We start from the raw sequence: 23,788 nt of genomic DNA on the forward strand, positions 1-23,788 counted from the left end.
TGCTGTTAGAAAGCTTCATCACCATTCTATGCAGCCAGATTATAATGGCTTGACTATTATAAAACAGACCGTAGGAGAGAAAGGCAGCAGGTGCCCATGCCCCATGTTTGCAGAAGAGAGCACAAGTTGTTCATTCTCCCTGAAGTGAATATAGAGCTCATGCGGACCAGCCTCTTGCAATCACCATCACGAACTTGCACGTGTCCAGCAGCTTTGAGAAACATTCACTCTTCCCAAATGATTTTGATGCTAAATGGCCAATTCAAATATTCCAAGACCTAAAGAGAAGCTCAGTTGGAGAGGTCTCTCTGTAATGCTACAATGCCACCAGTCACCAGAGCCAGTGATTGCATTTAGACTGAATTTGCAGCAAATTTGTGCTCTCCTGGTGGTAGTACAGTGTGGGAACAATATTTCTTATTGCTTTTCTAACTGTTTGCAAAAGAGAATAAAAAGGGACTTTCTCTGGTTTTTTTTTCCCAGAATCACACTGGATCATGGTGGTGTTCCTCCTACCTAATTCCTCCTGCAGGTATGTAATCCAAGGTAGAGAAGCAACATTTTTCTCATAGCATTTTCAGAGTGCAAAATGTGTCCATTACGTATGCACCTGGACTTCCTGGAAATGAAGCAGACATTAATGCAGAAAGATTAATTGAAACATTACCTCTGGCACCATTACAGGTACTTCAGCTCTTTATTGATTTGAGTTTGGCATTGATACCTATCTTTCCTTGCAAGTGATGATGTAGAGCTTGGTGAGAGAATAAGAAAGATCTTGTTACTACAAGAACAAGGAGTTACTGAGGTGAACGCACATATGACACATACACTCTCTTAAATCTTCCCACATAAGAGAGACCTGTCAGTGTTGTTATCACTCACCGAAGCTGGTCAGAAAGTCTTCAGTAGAAAATTCCATCTCACTGAAAGCTAAATATCTCATGTACTCGTATTTATTTTGACAGGCTTTCTTACTGAGAAGTTTTAGGAAATCCTGGTAAATCCACTGGTTAAGGAGAAGATCAAATGAAAACAAAATTTCTCTGAACAAAACCCAGATATTTAGAAAATTTTGGTTTTTGAAAGCCTTTTAAGGTTTATTATATTTTTCTCCAAAGTACAATGAAAAAAGAATTTAAAACATAAAAAAATACAGTTCTGGTCTCTGTTAACTACTCACATAGCTGTTGAATAACATCTTCCTGCAATACTTCTTTAACTGTTGGTTAAAAAGATTGTATCTCAGACATTTAAGAAAAAAATGAGGAAGAGAGAAGGAGAGGATAAGAAATAAGACAGTTATCTAAAGGAAGAAAAGTAGAACAGCTGCAAAAAACTGAGGTAGATACTGCACCTGAATTAGAGGCTAATGCAGTCAAATTCAAAATTTAACAATGAAGCCAGGGAAATGGAAAAGCTCTAGAGGTGTTTGGAAGTTAATGATGCAGCATTGTAGTAAAGCCCAAATTAAATTCTCAGTTCTCATTGCAAAAACACATTAAAACTAAAGTACTGCAGGATAAGGCTGTCTCATGCTGCTTAGAGCATTACTCCTCCTGAGTGGTTTGTTGGGGTTTTTTCACTGCAAAGCAATGACAAGATGTTGGTCTTTTTCCTGCTCATACTTCTAACCAAATTTTTTCTTATAACAAAGGGAAAGTATAGAATTCTGAGTGACTGAAATTTGAAGTACAGGTAGAATGTCTAATGCAAAGACTGAGGAAACTTGAACATAAAAGAATGTGTCAAATTATCTGCCATCTCTCCCTGAAATCATGGCCAGAAAAACAAAATAAAACCAATCAAGAAACAAAAAAACTCAAAACAACCCCCCCCAAAAAAAACCAAACCCCAAAAAATCCACACCACAGAACAACCAAACAACCCACAGTTTCTCAGGCTCCTGTTATTTGCAACATTCTCTTTAACTTCCAAGATTATAATTTTATAATCAATTTAATTGGTCCATTTAATTGCTGTAGCTCTATGCAGAAATGTTTTCTTTCCTTTGACCTAACTTAGAAAACACAGAGATTCATGATTTTTCATTTCTGAAAACAAGTTAATTTATAATTTTCCCCACAAAATCCAGATCAGAAACTATCTTAAGTGTAGGATTTGTGGTGTCCTCATGATATGAGATTCTTACTAGCTAGTGACATGAATACTTTTCTATTTAATATCACAAATGATAAATATTTAAATTTCACCCTTCATGCAAGAAGCACATATGGAAAAATGGAATTTTCAAAACAAGATTTAGAAAAAAGCCTTATTACACTTCAGCTGACTTTCGAAACAAAAATATATTTATAGCACAAATCTCTTAAGATATCTGAAAATACAGCAAGTTTAGTGTTCTGTCTCAGGTATTTTATCACATGTTATTTAGTAAAGTAGTGTCTCAAGACAATAGTACCAATTCAAACAAGTCAGAAGACAGAAAAATAAAGCTGTCTTGTACCTTCTAGGGAAGCCTAGGAAAATGTGAAAAAGAGAAATAAATGTTCTAAATGCAAAATACACCTGAGAGAACTTCAGAAAAAATATCTTCCAATGACTAATAAGATTCTTGGCATAATTTTATATAGTTCTTTTAACAAATCAGTTATTAAAAGTTATGAAATAAGTACATTTGAAATTATAAATTCTTATTCTATAGGTAACTCATACTTTGCTAGAATGAAGTAAGGACAAAAGTATCATAGGCAGGGGTGATACCATTTATTTAGTGCCATACTCATCACTGCTGTGAAAATTCTCAGCTGAAACAATTGTCCTTCTGCAGTGGTTGAGTATGTGTTATACTTTAAAGTGGAATCTTGTTATTTAAGTAAGCGGGCCTCAGACACACACATATATAAACCCAGCATTCTTCTCTTCCACTCTTTTCAACAACAAAAAAGTTAATTCTGGCCCAAGTGCCACCCTGGAAGGTTTAACTTATCCTATGTTCACAGGCATCCAGGTCTCCCCACGTGCCGAGTGCTCTGCGCCAGCGCTGTTCCCTGCACACTGCAACAGCTCATTAGAACTTGCCATCTACACCCTCACCCTACACATCCTGCCACTGAAAGAAAAGCCTTTTAAAGTCTTATAACAGCCATAATAACACGTAGAAAATATTCTTTTCATATTCATTAAGATAAGAAATACTAGCTTGCCTACCAGCAGGTACTCAGTAATTTCAGGACATGGATGTCCTGTTGATTGACACCCTGGGTTGAGTCTTAAAAAGAGCGAGTAATGATTACCTTATTTTTTCATCTTGATTATTTATGTTATGAAGTCTTTGTTTGATACATAATGCAAGTTTTATTTTCAAATATTAACTTTCAACAGGTTCATTCAGTTTTATGTTCTGAGGCCCTTTTCATTTGCAACTTAAATACATTTTAACCAGTGTTTTTTTTTTCTTTTTAAATGCAATCTATATTATAAATTTGCTGTACTGGTATGAGATGGTAATTGGTCTCATAGAAGTATCTTTCTCTGTCCAGATTGCTTCTGACTGTATAATTGGCCTATAACTCTGCATCATTATTTAGTAACCTAAATACAATGACCAAAGCAGTTTGAGTCAGTGGAAGTTCTATCAGGTTTACCTTAATTGTGCAGTGTTATTAGCACAGAGGCTTAAAGTGATCATGTTGTTTTGAACCATCTGTCACTGTACCCATGAAATGAGTACAGAAATAAAAAAATAATATATACCTGTTTATTTTAAAAGAGCTTTCTCTAATTTTTTCCTCCCTCCCTGCCTTTCCTTCTTTCCTTTCCTCCCTCTTTCTTTCTATCTTGTTTTCCTCTCTCTGAAGCTGGCCAAGAGATTATGCTTTGTACCCTAAGTCTCTCATTTTGTGGATCATGTTGTATCATGCAAGTGAAAAGGCTCATTTTCCAGATTTAGTTTACTCAAGAGATAATAAGCAATTGCTGAATAGCATCTTCATCAGAAATTGTTTTCACATTGAGTAGTGTGGTAGAGAAAGTTCTTTAGAAACCTTTACAAGAAGAAATGTTTTTGTAGACAGAGAAACCACAGTTACAGAAAACAAATAATTTTTTGGCAACTGGACCACAATACCTATCAAGAGCTGACAGAGGATTTAGGCAGTAGTATATGACACAAGTCATGGCTTAACACTGCCAGGATGAAAATCAAGTGCAGTATCCACTGAAGGACAAGGATGAACTTGTGAGATGGTTTGAAACTTCCCTTGCAGCAGGAGCAGATGATCTGTAGGCTTCTGTAAGATCTCCTATATTTGTGGTTGGTATAAATATGATGCTAATAAACAAGTAACCTGTGATTCAAATGTTAAACAAGAATAGAGGCTGTTCCCTGAGCTTCTACTTAGATTTCTGTTTACCTACTGAAATTATTATTAGTTTCCCATGTGGGGATGCTGTTTTGCTGTGACATATACATAGGATTTTTAATTTCAGCAGAATTCCTCTTGGTTTTATATCCACTAAGAATCAGTATATACACCTCCTCTTCTTTCAACAGCCTAAACTTGTATATGTAACTCCAGTCTGGCCCCCATCTGTAAGGATAGAATTTCATTGCAAAGGAAATAACAATGGATAATTTGGAATTGGAAAGGGGAGAGAGAGGAGACTTTTTTCTCACCAGTGGGCCACAGACAAAGGTTGTTTCCTTGGGAGTGTGAATGAAATCTCCATTTGACAGCAGAATTTAAATGGTGATCACAAAATAAACAGTGTTGTCAACAGGACCTGTCACCATACTTAAGACTGCTGAGTAATTAGCGCAGCAATTAATGCAAGCAAGACTTGTAGGCACAAATGATTCTTAGAGGTTCACAGAGGAAGAGAAAGAGAGACACTCTCACTTTGAATTTGAAATTCCTCCCTGTGGCAGTCTGAGAGTGACCATGTGCAGGTCTCAGGCTTCAGCAGCAACAAATGAGTGAGACTGTGTTTTCTCAAATTGCAAGGGGCTTTAAATACAAGAGGTTCACAATTAGAGGTGAACACAATACATTTTTACTCCCTTACGCACCTTTAGATCTGAGGGTAATTTAGAAGCTGGTGGACACCTTGACTTCTCTTGCTCATGCCTTGGTATTCATAGTCCTTATGCTAAGATCATTAAAGGGTTTTGTGAGTTAAAAATGTGTTCATCTAAAAATAAATGACTGAGGAAAAGTTGACATGGATGACAATGATTGAAAAGTGCTAATTTCATACCTTCCATTTATTCCAAGTTCCAAGTACCTGGAGAAATGCTTATTCAAGTAAGATGTATGGTGTAAGATAGAGGATATGATAGATATGGCTATTTTATGTATGAAAACCATATGTCCTCTATTTATGTAATTTGCAAATTATGTAATTCTCAGATTTTAGCTGGAGGTACACACTGTAATGTTGTGGCTCATTGTGTTCAAACAATCTGTCATGCTGTAGAAATGTTTATAAGCTTTGTAAGCACAACACAAAAGACCACAAACTGGTTGTAGTGCTGATCCTTTCAACATATGGATAATTGTAATTTCTAACAATCTAGAAATGAAAAAAGTATGTTTCACATTAGGGATGAGCTTTACAGTCTTGATGCACAAATGTATCTATCCCATAACTGGTTAAAACATAGTGCCAGTGCTGTCAGGGAAGGTGAGAGCTGAGCTCTGCCCAGATTCTTATTTAGCTCTTATAAAGTTACAGCTATAGCAAGTATAACTTCATCCTCATAATACATAAAAACAATGCAAATGTGCTGCTTCACCACACAGTTCAGCTAGCTGGAAAGTGCTCAAGCATGTCCTGTCTCTCAGATTCTCTGAACTTTTCTCAATCTGGCAGATGAAACACATGTCTTGTGAAAAAGTTCTGAGTGAGATATGGAGTTATTTTACATGATTCACCCTTTGCTTTCCACAGAAACACATCTCCCATTGCAAAAGTCTTTCACATTGCACTCTAATGCTTTTTGGTAAATTGAAGCCACATCTGTGTTGTTTGTAGGCTGTGTGTGATTTGACAACAAGATTTCCTTAAATCTTGGGTGTTGTCCAGCCTAAATGATTCTATGATTCTTTGATTCTCAGATACTTCCAGTATCTGAAGGGGCCTACAGAAAAGCTAGGAAGGACTGTCTGTAAGGGCATGGAGCAATAGGATGAGGGGCAGTGGTTTTAAACTTGAGCAGCATAGGTTTAGATGAGACAATAGGCGTAAAGTTCTTCACTCTGACTGTTGTGAGACACTGGCCCAGGTTGCCCAGAGAGGCGGTGGAGGCCCTATCCCTGAAGACATTAAGGTCAGGCTTGATGGGCTCTGAGCAACCTGAGCTAGTGAAGATGTCCCTGATCACTGAAGGGGGTTGGACTAGATCACCTTTGAAGATCCTTTCCAACCTAATGCAGCTTATGAGTCTATGATTCTATAACTAGGGCTAGGTTTTCTGGAAAAGTGGTGATTTATATTTCGATTTAGTAAAAACAGGCACTCCCGGACCTTTGTTCTCTGGATTGAAGTCATATCATATATTTTCTGATTTTAAAAGTCTTTGGGGAAAAGTAATTATTTATTGCCAATTAAACCAGATTTGGAAAATACAAAACAAAGGCAAATTAAAACAATTAATTCCACCCCCTTCTATCCCTCTTTTCTTCCCAGACACAGCTTCACTCTTTCATTGCCAGCTCCTGTAGCTGCTGGAGCAGTGAAGGGGAAATGGGGAACTGAGGGGATAGCAGTCAGTCCGTAACAGTTTCCCTGTGCAGCTGTTTTTGCTCCTGCTTCACTGAGCCCTCTCCCCGAGCTGCAATCCTCCATTGTAAACCTGCCCTGCTGGTGGGTCCCCTGCAGAGGCTGCATGGTGATCTTTCCATGGGCTGCAGGGCAATCTCTGCTCTAGACCCATCCCCACCCCCTCTCACCTGTGTGTCATAGCGGTGCTTCTCAGAAATATATCACTCTCAGTTTGGTTTTAAAATAGTAATATGACAGAGTTAATTAACCAAAAAAAAAGTTGTTCCGTGAGGTGCAGATTAAATGCCCCATTTATATAGTAATTAGTTCTATCTAAGTTTCTGTCCTAATTAGTACAAAGTATATGTGAACTAACCCACAAATATTCCATATGAAGAGTTTGCTCCCAAATCAGCATTTTCTCCTCAAGGAAACATGAACTTGGTATAATGTAAAAAAAAAAAAAGAATATAAAAATTAAAGTTCAGACAAGGATAGAAGTATTTTTTTGATTAGTTTTGAACTCCCAAGTGAAAAAAATACCCAGTAATTGGAGAGGTATATTAGCATAAATTACATATACTTAGCATAATATAAAAGACCTTAGAATCAGGCTTAAAAAGCATGAGACTGCATTGTGCACCTGAGGACTTGGACTTGTTTAGTGTATTGGTTTTGATTTTTCAGCCACAGGTATCATCTGTATACAGAGCAAGGGCAGTGAGAAAACTTTTTCTCCCACAGTAATGGGAGACATTGCATATCAGAAACTTTGTTGGCTTTGGCAGGTTGGAAAACTTCATGTTTTCTTTTTTTTTAGCTTGAATCAGTATGGAACATGCCATCTGAAAGACTATTCACCATTATATTCCAAATTATTTCTAGCCAAGCTTGAGGACTAGAAACTTTCTCTGTGTGTGCATAGTGAATATTCTTTTAATGACAGCTTTCCAAGACCTGGACTTTACAACATAAATCATGTATTATCAGACTTACAGTAAAATCCCTGAGTTGGCAAAACATCAGTACTTCCTAAATGAGTCCCCTCAGCCTGCCTGCTAATGGGGAGAATATATACTTGCTACAGGGGGGAAAGATAAAATAGCTAAACGAAATGGTGATTTATTTTATTTGTATGATCTGTTTCACAAAATGTTAATTCATTCCCTTTAATAAACAGCAAGTAAAACTCACCCTCCCTCAAGCCACAAATTAGCAAAAGCGTTCATAGATCACTCTTGATCACTCTTGATAATAGGCTTTTTCCATGGAGTCCATTTCAACCAGTGTGCAAAGTGCAGCTCCTTACTCTCAGCTTAATGCATTTAATAAAACTTAATGAAACATTTGTAAACTTAATGAAGCACTCTGGAAATGAAAACAAAGGCAAGCCAATGTCCTTCTAAATGGAAACCAGGCCATCATACTAATACCACTGGAACACCTGAAATTGTGCTAAGCTTTTAATATGTCCTTTGGAGTTAACAGGGTAGACCAGAGTATCATTCAGAAAACTGCTGCAGTAATTTATTGGGTTTTTTATTATCATCTCTGAAAGCTTCACTCAGATATTCCTGTCTACAGTGCGCTGTGTATTCTTAGTGATCTTCTAGACGAGGAAGTGAAACTGCAGTAAGGTATTGCCCATGGTAGTAATGGGTCACAAACTTTGTATAGACTTTGCAAAGCCTTAGCATTCACCTCATCAGGCTCTCTCTGAACTTTCCATGACTTGCTGGCAGCAACTTTGGTTTTATTTAGTTTAACTGTAGCAATTTTATTTTTCTTAGCAACTTTTTGGCAATGTCTAATTTGGTTTTAATTTTCGTTTGCTGAAGGTGGAGAAGATTTGCAAAGAGGTCTTGACAAATTAGAAAGCTGGGCAATCACCAACAGCCTGAAGTTTAACAAAGGCAAGTGCCAGATCCTGCACCTGGGAAGGGGCAATCCTGGCTGATCCAGACTGGGGAATCAGATGCTTGAGGCTGGCTGGCCCTGTGTGGAGCTGCCTCAAGCAACTCAGGAGACTTTGTGATTCTGTGATTCTATGATCTTTCTATTGCACAACTAGAGTTTTGGTATGGATAGTATTAAGAAGTACTTTTTCTGTGTTGCAGATTGTGCAATTCTTGATTATTTTCTCAGAGAACAGATGATTATACTCTTTCCCCCAGTTCTGAAATTTTCTTGTAATATTAGTATTTCCACAATGTTTGCACACTTGCTCGTTATTATTGCCCAGAAGAAGAAAACTCCTTACACATGCCCCTAATGAAACTGCGGTCCTGGGGAAGATGCTTGCCTACTACAAAGATGTACTCTTGATTTTAGCAGTTGTTCCTGATAATGCAGGGGAAGAAGAAAATAATTTCTTCTGCAGAATTTTGTGATTTCCCATAGGAGAAAATACACTAGGAAAAATGTATTACTGACCTATCCTTTTTCTTCACATTTATTCTTTGTGTTAGTAGTAATACCTTACACACAACAGGACTTTTTCTGAGCTCCTTCTACAAAACCTTCCAGATATTTCTTCACAGAACTTCTGCACCTTGCCATTGGGGTTTTTTTTGTAATTGATTGTCCCTTGTGATATGTATCTTGTAACTAAAGCTAGTGAATCACAGAATTTGAACCAAAAGCTCTTGTTCTGGTTTTCTTGTGTTCACAATATGAGTGCACTATAGTGATAATTCATAATGATGCCTCACAGCAGAATACAACACTGACAGAACGAGCCATATAAATTAATAACTTCTGTTTCCAGTTTAAAATTGTTTTTAAAACTATTTTTGAGTATTTCTGCTACTGAAAAAGTTCATCCTGTAATATAGTCAGAAATGGTGTAACACTTTTAGCCATATAGAAATCACAAGTGGGGGTCTCTGTAATGGATGTCTGGAAATCATCTGGTACCACCTTTTGAGACCAAGGACAGCTTATCCAGGACCCTGGCAAGCCAAGGCTTGATTCCACAAATCCTCTGCACAGACCATTGCAATGTTTAATGTTGTCACAGTCAAGCACCTAGAAGCTCTCTGCAGGTGCCACAAGTAAACACCAGTCATCTCAAGGCCGGAGTCATTGTCGACCAAGGCCGAGCCCATCAGCGATGGTCCCTGTCCTTATCTCAACTCCTGAGCCTCTCAATAGATATTTTGTCCCTGTCCAGCTAAAATGGAGTGTGACAGAGCAACTTTGGTGGGCATCTGGCCTCCAGCCAGGGTCAAACCACCACACCTTTCATCCTGCATCCTAGCAGAGAAAGTTCCTTCATCATCTTTTGTGCAGTCTTCTGTTGAAAGACTGAGATTAGATCTCCCCTTCAGTCCTTCCGCTCTCTAGGCTGAACTCCTTTTCTTTCAACCCTGTCGAGTTTTCCACCCCATTAATCATCTTGGTGGCCCTCTCCACAAGACCATCTTGAGTTATGCAATGTCTTTCTTTAACTGGGAAGACCTCAATACAGTATTACACTACTAACTTATTTGTAGCCCCTATTTCTCCCTACTAGCCTTGACCTGTTGACCAGGAGCTGTTGGACCATCTCTTCCAGAAGAACAGGAACTAAATCATTTCTCTCCAACTTCTATTTCTAGAACTCCATGGGTCTTCTCCATCTATTTATTTCCAAGTGGGAGACCAGCTTTGTTGGTGACATGGTTGCCAAGTTTTGAAGATGTCTTTTCCTAAGAACCACTGTCCTCCCCCTGCCTAAGCCTTGCTTTTGGCCATCCTATTCTGTATCCTGAGGCCTCAGCTCTTGCTCTTTCAGCATCACTGCTAGGATTTGATTGATTTCCTACTCAACTTGCCATATGGAACATAATCCACTGACCTCTTCCTTCACCTGACAACTCAGTGATTGAAGGCATGCCTCCCACAAAGTCCATCCCCATCTCAGTTACTGGGGGAGCATCAGGCATTTTCCACAGCCCACCACTTGAATGACTAACCACATTTCCCCACAGAAGCTCTACCTCAGTTGATGCCTCTGATAAACTAGCAGCACAAGGTGGGAATGTTACAGAAGCAGCATCTTGTGTTGTGACACCATGGTCTGGAATCATCACCAGTTTTTCTACCAGAACAATGGCACAGACATTACTACCTCAAAGCAGCTCAAGCATCATCCTGGGACATTCTGCCCACCACCACAAACTGGCATGTAAAATGCTATCTTTCTGCTGGCAGTGCCGATTTGCAGCACTCCAGGTTACTGTGCTCCCTAGGTGACAGTTAAATACTCATTGGGAGCCAGGCACAGGTGTTTTTCCCACCTTTTCTTTCAAGTCCTTTCTTGCAAGCCTATGAACACCTCCAAACACATCTGAAATTAAGTTTGATTCCCTGGCAAGTGCCACAGCTGCTTTCCTAGCAACTGGAAGCTGGTCGTAGATGCCTTCCACTGAATCTAACTGATTGTACATGACATCTTGTACATAGTGTAGATCACATAGCAAATTAATGATAATATTTTAAGGAGAAGATCTCAGTTTTACTTCAGGGGTAACTTTCATAAGACGAAGGGGTTTTATATATAACATTATCTATTTGCCTCTTGCCTGCTAGCACAGGCATTGGAGGAACAGGTATCTAAGACTTGATACTTATTTGAGCATTTAAAATTCAAATTTTGGTGTAATCTCCAAAATTGTTTGAGCTGAAACATTTTTCATTATTTTTAGTGTGCAATAAGCTCTCGAATAAGATCAAGTGGGGCTGTGCAATATGGCTCTCACAGGCGGATATTTCATCCCATATTTTACAAAAACAAGCCTCATTTGCAGTTGTCTAGGCAAGGCAGAAAAAAATGCCTATTCACAGTTTTATGCAGGTCTAACAGTCTCATTTCATGTCATCAAATTTATCCTCATGCTTCCTGACTCGGATGTGCATCACTTGAAACATGCCTACTTCAGACTAGTGATTTATGAGGCAGACTGAGAACCCTGAATTTAATTTGATTTAGGGAAATTTCCCAGAACTTACCAGGGGAAACTCAGTTATAAATCCAAACATAATATTTCATCAGAAAGTTTTATATTTTCTCCTAATGTTTTTGAAATATTTCCTTAAGACCTGATTCTGATTAAGCTACATCACACCTTGCTGAATTTCAGTACATTTTCTAAAGAAGCTTCCCACATGATTGTGCAGTGGTTACATCAGCCCTTACAGCTGATTTAAACCCTTCTTACAGCTTTTATTTTTATATAACCATGTATTTATGACTACTTTTTCCTTCCCCCCATCCGCAGTCTCTTACATTGATTATTTTCCTAGGGAATGGCCCTAGGCTCAACAGAGTTGGCATAAATAATGGCCTTAGGACTTAAGCCTGGTTTTGTGAATGGCTTCCTAATAAGAATTTAGGATAGGATAGGATAGGATAGGATAGGATAGGAATAGAGTAGAATCTTTAATGTTGAAAAACCACTAAGACCATCAAGTTCAACCATCAGCCCAACACCACCATGTCTACTAAACCACGTCCTGAAGTGCCATGTTTACATGTCCTATGAACAACTCTGTCACCTCCCCACACAGGCTGTTCCAATGCCTGAACACTCCTTCAGTGAAGAAATTTTTCCTAATATCAACAATTCTTTTTTCCTAATATCCAATCTAAATCTCCTCTGATGCAACTTGAGACCATTTTCTGTCATTCTATTGCTAGTTACCTGGGAGAAAAGACCAATCCCCCACCTCACTACAACCTCCTTTCAAGCAGTGTAGAGAGCTATCAGGTCTCCCCTCGTTATGCTTTACTCCAGTCTAAACAATCCCAGTTCCCTCAGCTGTGACTCATAAGACTTATGCTCCAAACCCTTTATCAGCTCCATTAACCTTCTCTGGACATGCTCTAGCATCTCAGTGACCTTCTGGTGGTGAGGGTCCCAAAACTGAACACAGCACTCTAGTTGCCCAGTACAGGGCACACATGACCTCTTCCCTAGTCCCGCTGGCCACAAGAAGTCTGACACAAGCCAGGATGCCACTGGCCTTCTTGGCTACCTGGGCACACTGCTGGTTCATGTTCAGCTGTCTGTCAACCAACACCCCCAGTTCCTTTTCACTGGGCAGATTTCCATGCCTGTAGCATTCATTGCCTGGGGTTGCTGTGACCCACGGTCAGGACCCAGCACTTGGCTTTGTTAAACCTCATATAGCTGGCCTCAGCCTATAGATCCAGCCTGTCCAGTCCCAGGGCAGAGCCATCCAACCCTCGATCAGGTGGACATTCCCACCCAATTTGGTGTCATCTGCAAACTTTCTGAGGGTGCATTCGATCCCCTCATCCAGACCATTCACTCCATCCAACATTATACTTCCGATCTAGGTTAGGAGCCTGGGATATTTGGAGAGCTGAAGGACAGGTGTGGGCTATTCAGATGTCTGAATTTCCCTTCAGAGCTTCATTGAAAAGAGAAGCAGCCTATGCTTCTACTTTAAAACCCTCATTTTAAATGCCCTAAATTTTACCAGATGAATGATCCCACCTAAGTAAGGATAACTTCAGTGATCTGAAACATGTGTTACCTTATACCAGTGTGACAAAGGGCTTGCTTCCAAAACAACTTCTGTGTCTCATGAACTGCTCATTCCTAGAGTGCTTAGCTGGAAATGGCATCTGTTAACCCTAAAGTCAAATATCTGGACTTGTAAGAGGAAACTTCCTCTGTGCATCTGAGCTCTTTATACATAGCTTTACCCAACTTTATCAAAGACACTAAAAGTTGTCTTTTAAAGAAAAAGGAACTAGGCAAGTTCAATTAATAAGTTTGTGTGTTTGTGTATAATCCAGCTACTTTAATAAATAATCACATTAAAAATTCAAATATGTCTGGTATGAATTGAAGTGATAGAATGACTCCAATATATTCTAATAAGGGAATATGACAGGGATTACTTTGCTTTTTCTGATGATAGAATAAAAATTGTTAATATATTACGTTCAACCTAAGACTTATTAGAAATTACACGGATATTTTCAAACTGTCAGCTGCATTTGTTAATTTTCCTCTGTTAAATTTGAGAAAGCTGACTAAAAACTGTTAAAGCTGAGAAATAATAAATAAAAATAAATGCTTGGTAGTTTTCCATGTTTATAACTAAATTCTGGTAGGATAGAGACTTTAATCTTTTCAGTGGTCCAGATAAAATTTTTAACTAAAGATACCCATTTTTTATTTTATGTTGACAAGTCAGCATTTTAACATGCTTAGCAGCTCAGTCCTCCTCTTAACTTTATAGATGCAAATATAAAAAAATATAGCTGTGATGCTATCTGCTGTCCTGCTGTTAAACAAGAACTTTCCTATCTAGTTCCCTCAAGAAATACTGATTTTGGTAGTGAAATCTCAAGCATTAGACAGGAATAGAGGAATTAAATTCATAGAACATCACCGGAACAAAACCAGTTTAAAAAAAGAAATAATTTTCAGATCTAATATCCTTCTGGAAATAATCTTAACTACATTTTATTTGTTTGGGTTTTGAATTGGTTTTTTGTTTTTTTTTTTTAATGGAGAGGAAGGACTTGGAAATTTTCTAATTATATGCACAACATTATTTAAAATTACTTGGCAATCTAACTTACACAATGATATCTTTTTCTCATTTTATGACACTTTAATTTTGTAGGCCAAGGTGTTATGTCCTATTATATAACTGATATACTGGATAACTGCAGTGGAGGTGGGGGCACTCCATAAAAAAGGACATAAAAAAGAAGATCTATGAATTTATAGTATTAATTATGCTTTGTTGTCCTCTTATGCATATTTAGTGCTTAAAGTTTCTTCTCTGCTGAGACAGAGCAAAAGATGTAAGAGAAAATTTTGTATCCAAAACTAATTATGATCAATTTTCTTGTGTCATATCCATGCTAAGCAACTGTACCTAGCGTTTGCATTTCTGGTCTCATGTTGCACTTACTTCTATTGCATCTAAATGCTCCTAGAATGAGTTACGTAGCTGTGATGAGATCCCCAAGGGACTTCAAAGATTCTTTGCTGTTCCCCTTTCCCCACAGAAGAATCAGTTTGATATATACACACTCCCCTAGATTTATTTTAATTCTCCTCTGCTGTGTTCCCTCTCATGTTAACTGAGAAATTACAGAAAACCTTTTTTTTTAACAAAAGACAGAATTCTTGTAGTGTGTTTGAAAGGTGGTCACTCTCTGGATTACACCTTCTCAAGGGAACATTGTTTTCAGAACAAAACCATCTCTGCCTCCTAGGTGGTTTTACCCTCTTTTTTTGTTTGTTGAAAAGGAGTTCATATGCAAACATAAAATAGGTAGTGCAGCCGTGTCTAGGGAGCAGACAACCTTGCATCAGCTACTGTCATTAACGCTGTCATTTAGCTGTATTTCTCTTTCTTATGTCTGTATGTTGGACTAAAATGTAGCATGAAATAAAGAGGAATACCTGTGTTTAAAAAAGACACTGACAGTTTTAGATGCACATTACTGTTCAAGAAATATCTGTAGGGAAGGAAAAATTTACACCACTTCTGTGAGGTAAAACTGTTTCCTTAATCAAAATTCACACATTAATATTGTCAGTTTGGTGAGGAGAGAAGGAAATGCTGACTCCTGCCCCTCCAGGTGCGCCCGCTCCCAATGCAGTGCAATCCATGGTGTGGCCACTCTGCCAGAATGCGAACCTGGAGTGTCTCGGGCATATCATGTGGGTAAATTGGCATTATCTACACTGTTCCTCAAGGTTATAGGCTGCTTAACAAGTGATACCTGCATGCAGAAGAACATTAGATTGCTAGGATACATCTCTAATAGATTTCTTGCTTAGTGAATAGACCCAGAGTCAGTCGTGCGTCCCTATAAACTGCCTGTGCTGTACGTCTCAATCGACTGTCTGTGGCAGTAATAAACCCTACTGGCTGTGTTGTCAAGGTCTCTCATGTCACTGATCCTCACAGAAAAGGAGCCATGACATTTCTTGTTATCAAACTCCTTGCACATGCAAAATAATCTTGGTCTCATTTGAACTACAATGGGCCATGGGGCTCTCTTCCAGTAGTTTAAAAACCTCATAAAATGATGTCCTGGTTCCTTCCCTCTCTCCACTCCCTCCAGTCGTCCCAGTTACACTCTAGCTACCTTGGCAGGAGCACCTGCTGCACACCTAGAGCACGCTCCTGTATCTGAGGGTGACTGCTAGCAAGAGCTATAGTTCAGATTCATCTACCCATCAAAGAAACGATAGCTGTGGATTGTAAAATACTGATCCTTTACTATATCACATTTACCTACTTGCTGTTGCAGCTTTATTACCATGCAGGACTCAAAGTTGAGATGTATCTCAGTAGTGTAGTGATCTGGGCATTGATCTCCTTGGTGCTCTGCTGTCTTTTGCTTTGTAGCTGGAGTATGTGCTGTATTTTCAAGGAAATGTCTTTTTGATGGTTGTAGCCACCACCTTTGTATCTCTTCTCTCTCCTGCTCAAGTTGCCTGACTGCTTGCTCAGCTTGGGAAAAACTGATTTCTCTTGGTATCTACCTCTTTACTGACATGAAGTATCTACTGAATAAGCACTATGCATACTTTTGGAAACAAAGGTTCTTCCCCCAAATATTTGTAGAGGTGCAACAGTTCTGTGGCAAAGGAAGAAACACCCTGAAATGCAACTGCACCTCTACCTGCCTTCAGCCTCCAGAATTAGAACACATTTTATTTCTACTTGTATATTTTCAGTATGAAATAAGAGGAATGAGTTTATTCATCTTCATGATATTTTTATATGATTCAATTCAGCCTCTGTATTCTAAATCGTGTCACTCAGAGGTTTAAATCACTCTGGCAAACCTAATTTTGGTTTCTAGGCAGTGATAACGTAGTCCATCAGTTGTTTATGGTTTGTTCCTGTAATAGAGCTGCTAGACATTAGCTGGGCTCCCAGCCTTCAGACATGATCTAAATTGCATTTGCTTAGAAAATAGTGTTATAAGAGTTTTGTGTCATATAACAGCTACCTTCACTTAAAATGTAAGGTTAATATGTTATAATTAATATCTACCTGGTGGATATTATAACTATAGTCACTAAAGTTTGGTCTGAATACTGGATTAGGTGGTTATGGTATAGTTCCTTATATTACTATAATTTCTTTTTTTTTTTTTTGGTCTGGTTGTTTTTTGGGTTTTTTTCAGTTTATGATGTCAGGTAATAACAGCATTGATGAGTGTAAAAGGGAAAGGACAGCAAAAACCCACAGTGGAGATCTGATGGATAGCATACACTAAATACTACCTGCAGTGACCGGGTGGAAATGAGTGTACATAGATGTAGCCACAGTTCTTTCTTCCTCGCAAGTATGTTCATATCTTATTACAAAATTTGTTTACAGATTAAGTCTTTGACTGTTTTGACTTATCCAGACCTGTTATTTTACTTTTTTTTTTTAAGCACCCTGAATTTCCTTTTGAGATCATAGAAAGATTTCAATAGGAAAAATACCAAAAGGGAAATATTTTGGGCCACTGGTTGTAACTTGAGGACCAGACACATCCTGTGATTTGTTTTTTTCCCACTATTAAATTTTTATTTTCTTTTAGATTTATCCTTAGGGAATACAGTTTTAGTAAATTAGAAACCCTCATTATTCCAAGATCCTGCAGGTTCCAAATTCTGAAATTAGCCCATGACTAGCAGGCTAAGAAAGTTATAGCATACATTTAATTTGACACAAAGATACGGTAATGACAAGGGTTTTCTGCTAGTCCAGTCAAATACACTAATGTGATGTATAATAATGAAATGATGTCTCACTGAAGCATCTTTTGGCTTCTTATTTGCACATTCTATTGTGTACATATTTGGGCATAGTTAAGAACTTTCTACTGCAGCAAAGAAAGATTTTTTTATTTTTTTATAAGTAAAAAAAAACCCCAAACCAAATCAGAGAAACCCAAGAAGAAAAGCTGGTCAATGATAATATCTTTTAGGGAAGAGCATGAAGGGGTTGGGGGGAGGAGTCTCAGATCTTGGTATTTTTCCCTAGTGAAGGGATAACATAAGGGAAAAAAAAATCATTGCCCCACATTTCTATTGTAACTTTTACTTTCTACGAACAGAAGAGGATTCTTTTGCTTTTTGTTCATTTTATAACATCATAGTCTTTTGTTTATTTAAAAAGACTACACAAGTTACTGACTAGTAAAATCAAACTATCTAATTCTACAGTTTGTTACAGTTGCCAAAGACATCATAGTCTTTTGTTTATTTAAAAAGACTACACAAGTTACTGACTAGTAAAATCAAACTATCTAATTCTACAGTTTGTTACAGTTGCCAAAGACATACCAAAGACTTGGAGCTGAAAACAGGAATAGTAAGAATCTTAACTGAGAAGGTCTTACCAATACAAGAGCAAGCTAAAATTTTGACACATAGGAAAGGGGCTGAGATGCATCATTTAAGTAGAAAACAAACAGAACCTAGAGGCTGATCACAAGAAAAAACTGCTCATTTTACATCTGCAGGGCTTCCTTGTATATAACGTCTGACGGATTATCCAAATGTGTGGTGGTGAAATAGTAATCCTTATAAATATTTGGTGAAATCAAGAGACACAGGAATCACCAAAAAAAGAGAACGTTATCCTTGGCAGCAGGCTTTCTGAAGTGCTTCTGACTTTGCATTTTATTTTGCTTACATAAAATTATGAAGCATTGCATTTCTTGTGCTGCTGTGATTTAGCTAGAAAAGAGCGTAGCTTAAATTCAGATTACTCTGCACTTCCGAGTTAAATTACAATAAACTGTAATATTGGAAGAATTCAGTCATGATACATAATATAATATATAATACCATATTAATTAAAATAGTAAAATTTAATTTAATGGAAATTAACTGAAATCTAGTTGAATTAAAATTGTATATGAATTAAATATAGATGTTTTCTTTCTGTTCTTGCACATAAAATGTTAGTTTTATAGGTAATCAGTGACACAGGTTCAGACTTAACATGAGGAGGTGCTGTGAAAAGACTTTGTATCAGCTCTCTTCACTTTACCCTGTATTTTCTGACATGGACTTCTGACAGCCTAGCCATTTGTGCTGTTCTCTGGCAATAGGTAGTAAAACGTTCTTAAGAGTCCCAAGTTCTGCCATTTTAGATGGATTTTTTTTTTCCTGCTGAAATGTGTAGAATGCCTCTGTAAGAGGGTATATTTTTAAAAAAGTCAAAAATCTTACACTGAAAGGATATTATCTGTATCAATTAAAAAAATACACACATATCAAACAGTTACACTGTCAAGGAATTAGAATCTAATCAGTATGATGGTATTTAGGCAAATAGTTCAAACCAGATAGTTCTTGATAAATGTTACAGTGTGTGTATTTGGAAGGAGATGATGTATACGTGTGCACAATTCTCTCTGTAAGTGTGCAAAGCAAAGGATCATGGAGACTTTCAGAAAGTGTTTTGTCTGTGAAATGCTTTTCCTTTTGTAGTGTGAGTAATACCAGTTGCAAAGACAGCCCCTCACCTGTCTGTTAAGGAGCTAAGGTAACCTCTCATCACTGCACGGCTCTCGATGCTGTCCATCCTAAAACACTCAGTATTACCGCTCTGGGAGTCTGGATGTCATGCTGAGTACCTTGAAAAGGGCACGCCTTAGGAAATCCTCAGGTGTAGCAAGGAAAGCATTGCTACAGTTGTCACTTCAGTTCAGCATGAACATTTAGATCCACATCCTCAGAATAATATATTCTATGGCTATGACTTCTCTAGAGTTTGTCTTAAAATTTAAGTCACTATCTTCTCTTTACCTACACCTCCTGTGTTCAACACACACAAAAGTGTATCAAGGTTACTACTTTTGTGTAAGAAAAAAGAATCCCACAGCATTTCTTTTTAATAACTGTTCAGCTACAAAATTTTATTGGTATCCTTCTATGTTCCCTCTAGAGGATGTAATGCACAAAAGCATTGCCACGGAACATATAAAATTACAAATGAAATTTATTGTAAAAAGTAGAATGTCTTCTAGACTGGTGTCAGTATTTATTTCATTCATAAACCAAAACTGCAGGTATAATATATTCATTGTCAGCAAGTTCATGTGTGTAAATTGCCATCCAACAGTATTGACTGATATAAGACAGATATTGAAAAGACAATTTAAATTTACTCTTCCAAACATAAACTGTTCCACAAAAGCACTGTAAAAACTCCTTCAAGGTTTTGTGTTGTGCTTCACATTTATGGTTAACTACATAATTTGGTTGTGTCATAATCCACTGTGTTTGGCAATTTGGCATTAAAGGTCTGCAAAGCAGATTGAATCCTCACCACTTCACTGGTAGACAGTTTGAGTCTATGACGAAGCAAGCAAGAGAAGAGGTCTAGACGACGTTGACCAGGGGGAGAGAGTTTATTTACACGATCCCGTATCTCTAACAACTGCAAAAGTGCTGAGTCCTGTGATCCCTGAGTATAGGGGTAGTCCAGCTGCAAAATCAAGTCTCGAATTGCTTCTGGGTCAAAGTGCATGCTGTAGCCAAACACTTGGATGTTATTGATTTTCATGTAGCCCAGGTTTCTTGAGGGATCAATAAATTCCAGGGGTTCATAGTAGATGCTCTCATTGCCATTTGGACCGTTTGACTTTATTCGACTCCTCAAATAGATGTGCACAGTTTCAAAAAATGTCTTCCACTTGTTGCCCAGAGTCAGCGTCCAGTTATAACACTGAAGGGGTAAGTCCAGTTTAGTCCGCTCCCAGTCTGGGAAATTATTTTCATTCACAGGCATAAACCAGCTCTCAGAGTGGCTGCCCCCAAAAGGGTTGACGTAAACAGCAAGAACAGGCTCTAAGGTGCTGTTTTTAGTTAGGCAAATTTGAAGAGAGAGGCCTAGTATCATATGGACCAGGCTGGACTTGTACTTGTTACTCTTAAGAGTAAGGAGCATCCGTTTGCGCCAAGAAGGATCAAACCAGCTGTTAAGGCGCATGTCATTGCTGATGAAGATGGCATGGACCTCAATTCTCCGGTCTGTTTTCTGCAATAAATACTTCATTTCCAGGTCCTGAAGGTCAGTCTCAAACCCAATGTAGTGCTCAGTTGATTCTGCCACTTCAGGCTTGCAAAGCCCTTGGCTCAGCATGTAGCCAGCATTGCAGCTCCCACAGCGGGTACGATTGTCAGGAGCGCAGCTCAAGCACGCAGAGCCATCTCCAACAGTGCAGGGAAGGAACCCATGGCAGGCAACCTGGTCATTGGGGCAGGTACATGTGTGAGTCTCTTCAGAAAAACTTCCCAGGAGGCCATTTTCATTGCAGTAGAGAAAGGACTGGATGCGGTTGAGCCAATAGTTGGAAGATCTGCAATGTTAAAATAACTTATTTTAACTCAAATCAGACCTGCACACAGTAAATACAACCTGGCTATTTTTTATCAGAAAGAGAAAAATAAAGTTGCTCTATAGTAGCATATTAAGGCATTAAAGGCAGATGACAGCATCTGCTGTCAGATAAATACATATATAAATTGCCCTTTAACAATGGAAAATCAAAAAAGCAAAGTTTCCTTATAAACTCACAGGCACAACAGGAACATTTAGTTCATGTTTTAGTTCTCTCTGTATCTCTGTCAAGGAAGGCTGACAGAGAGCCATTTTTCAATAATTGTCTTCAGATTACCAGCCTATGCAGTTGAAACCATTTTTCTTCATCCTATTTGATCAAGCAGATGCTTTGAATGTATCTATGTATGTATAACTCTGTAACATCTCTCTATTTCTTTATAAAGATTTTTGTAAGCTTGCAAGCTTTCCTGTTACTTGCTGGAGTTGCTTTGATGTATAGACCGTAAGTCAAAATGTTTTCCCGGAATAGCAAGTAGGACCCCACACCCCACTAAAATCGATTCAGTCTTAATTCTTCAGGTGATTTCCAGCATGACAATATCCCTACAGGAAGCCATGCATGAGCATCTTGTGTTTATTTTTCATCTTTGGAGATGAAATTAAAAGATCACTCTAACGTTTGTGTTGTCATCTCATTATGGTTTCACTAGAAGCAACAGTTAATGTCCTACATCACACTGGGATAACAGACACTGAAACCAACAGTTTAGGCTGATGAGGCACAATCACTAGAGGAAAGACAGTGGAAGCAACGGAGTTACATGGGCATAGTCAAGAGGAAAATCATCTTTCTCTATGTGTATTTTTCAGTTCTTATTAATCCAAGCTATGAACAGTTTAAAGAACTTGATTTGGCCACTGCAGTCAGACCTATTGTTGCCACATAAATGACTACGGCTGCACAGTTTCTTCAATTTTCATTGCATTGTTTCAAAGAGAAAATGCAAGACCTCATTTTCTACTGGCTTATATTTAAAGTCATATCTGAATTTGTCTCAGCCAATGAATCATTCAGAAATCTTAAAATCGTTGCTTTTTTTTGACTATTAAAAAATGCTACAACTAAAAATCTATGGCATCTCAAAGTCTGATTCTTTAGAAAAAAGAAAATAAAAATTTGTAATATTACTTTGCTATATACTCTAGTGACTATTTTTTTTCCTCTTTTTTTGGTTGAAGGTGTGACGCTTGGTTGTTTTGGGAGTTTTTAAATATACATATAAACTACTAGTACTTTATAGAAGTAAATATAATAGAATTCATGACATGAATGCCTAAACATCATTCTTCTTTGTGATTATTGGAAATCAGCAATAAGCAAAAATATATCAGCAAGTTAAATTCTACATTTCCTGATTAGAAAACATAATGTCCATTCTACAAGTAAGGTCAATGTCACAGTGTAGAAACTACTCCAAAATAGAGTAGAACATTAAAGGTTTTGTGTACTTTGTCTGGGTTGTTTAGACAATAATCTGTACCTGCTGAGCTTGCCCTGGTAGCTCACAGAACTGCAGTTCAGGTGTGTTATGTTATGACCCTGCTTCCCATTACAGGATGAACTTTGCAGCCAGACAATGTCTCACATGGTGTATCTTATTGCTACCAGCCCTGTGATGCACCACAGCAATCAAAACAGAGTAGATCCTTGTCCAAAGGAGAGAAACTAACCTTTCAAAGGTCTCTTGTTACAGCTTTTTCCTAGCTCTTTATTGTTCTGTGCTTATTTAAGATCCGATACTGAACTCCAAAAGCTGCTGAATGTAAGACAGAAAAGTCTGGATTATTTCTTTCCCTTTAGATATTTGGGTTATGCCATTTGTTTCACAACAGCCTTTGTAAAGTTGTTTCCTTATTTTGACTTATTATCTTGGATGGATAACTGGGCAGATTTCAAGAACAAGTAATTTTCTTTTTAATCTCAAAGTTTTCTGCTTGCACTAACAGCCAGTACCATGTGGCCACTGGACCAACATTAAGCACATTCAACAGCTGAGAATGATCAGGTTTGTAAATGAAACTTTTAGCATCCCATTTCACTTCTCTTGCAAACAGAAGTCCATGGCTTTATAAAGTTGTCTTACATGGAGTACGTTTCCAGAAATCTTCATTTGGCACAGACTAACTCTGACTTTACAGCTGTGGACTCAAATCATCTCAGTAGTGGATAAACATTTGAAGATTTACTGTAAGGATTCCATGTATCACAGTGTCAGCTCACACAAAACATCAACCATGCTACAGAGTTTGTAGCATCTAAGGATATGTTTGCATAATATACTCTAGTCAGAAGAATGCTAACTGTGCCTGAACTCCAAAGCCAAAGAAAGTCATCTGACTATGTAAGTTTTTTCAACAGATTAGTAGCCTGGACTTGGCACTGAGATATCATGGACAAGCAATATCACTATGGTTTAACAGCATCTATCCTGGCTTAGAGCTCTGGCAGTTAGCTGTATTTGGTCTGGCTGAGGTGGAGCTAATTCTCCCCGTAGCAGTCCCCACTGTGCTGTGCTATTGGTACCTAACAAGGTGTGGATAACACACCAGTGTTTTCAGTACTGCTGAGCTGTGCTTGCACAGGGTGTCTCTCCAACCTTTTCCTCACCAGTAGGCTGAAGATCTTGGGGGCGGATACGACCAGGAGAGCTGACCC

At 38.1% G+C, this 23,788-nt stretch overlaps 1 protein-coding gene across 2 annotated transcripts in view; it reads right to left on the reverse strand.

The window, feature by feature from the left end:
• Window positions 1–19,971: 19,971 nt before the first annotated feature.
• BRINP3 (BMP/retinoic acid inducible neural specific 3) overlaps window positions 19,972–23,788 on the reverse strand; it is a gene marked incomplete at both ends in the record, with an annotated part of 207,321 nt that continues 203,504 nt past the window's right edge. For both annotated transcript variants that reach the window (XM_084266494.1, XM_084266495.1), the window contains one exon: window positions 19,972–21,088. In XM_084266494.1, the coding sequence (XP_084122620.1) occupies window positions 19,972–21,088 (1,117 nt within the window). The remainder of the gene's footprint in view (window positions 21,089–23,788) is intronic.

Source organism: Gallinula chloropus (assembly GCF_964237585.1).
Source record: "Gallinula chloropus genome assembly, chromosome: 6".
In the NCBI taxonomy this organism is placed as follows: Eukaryota; Metazoa; Chordata; class Aves; order Gruiformes; family Rallidae; genus Gallinula; species Gallinula chloropus.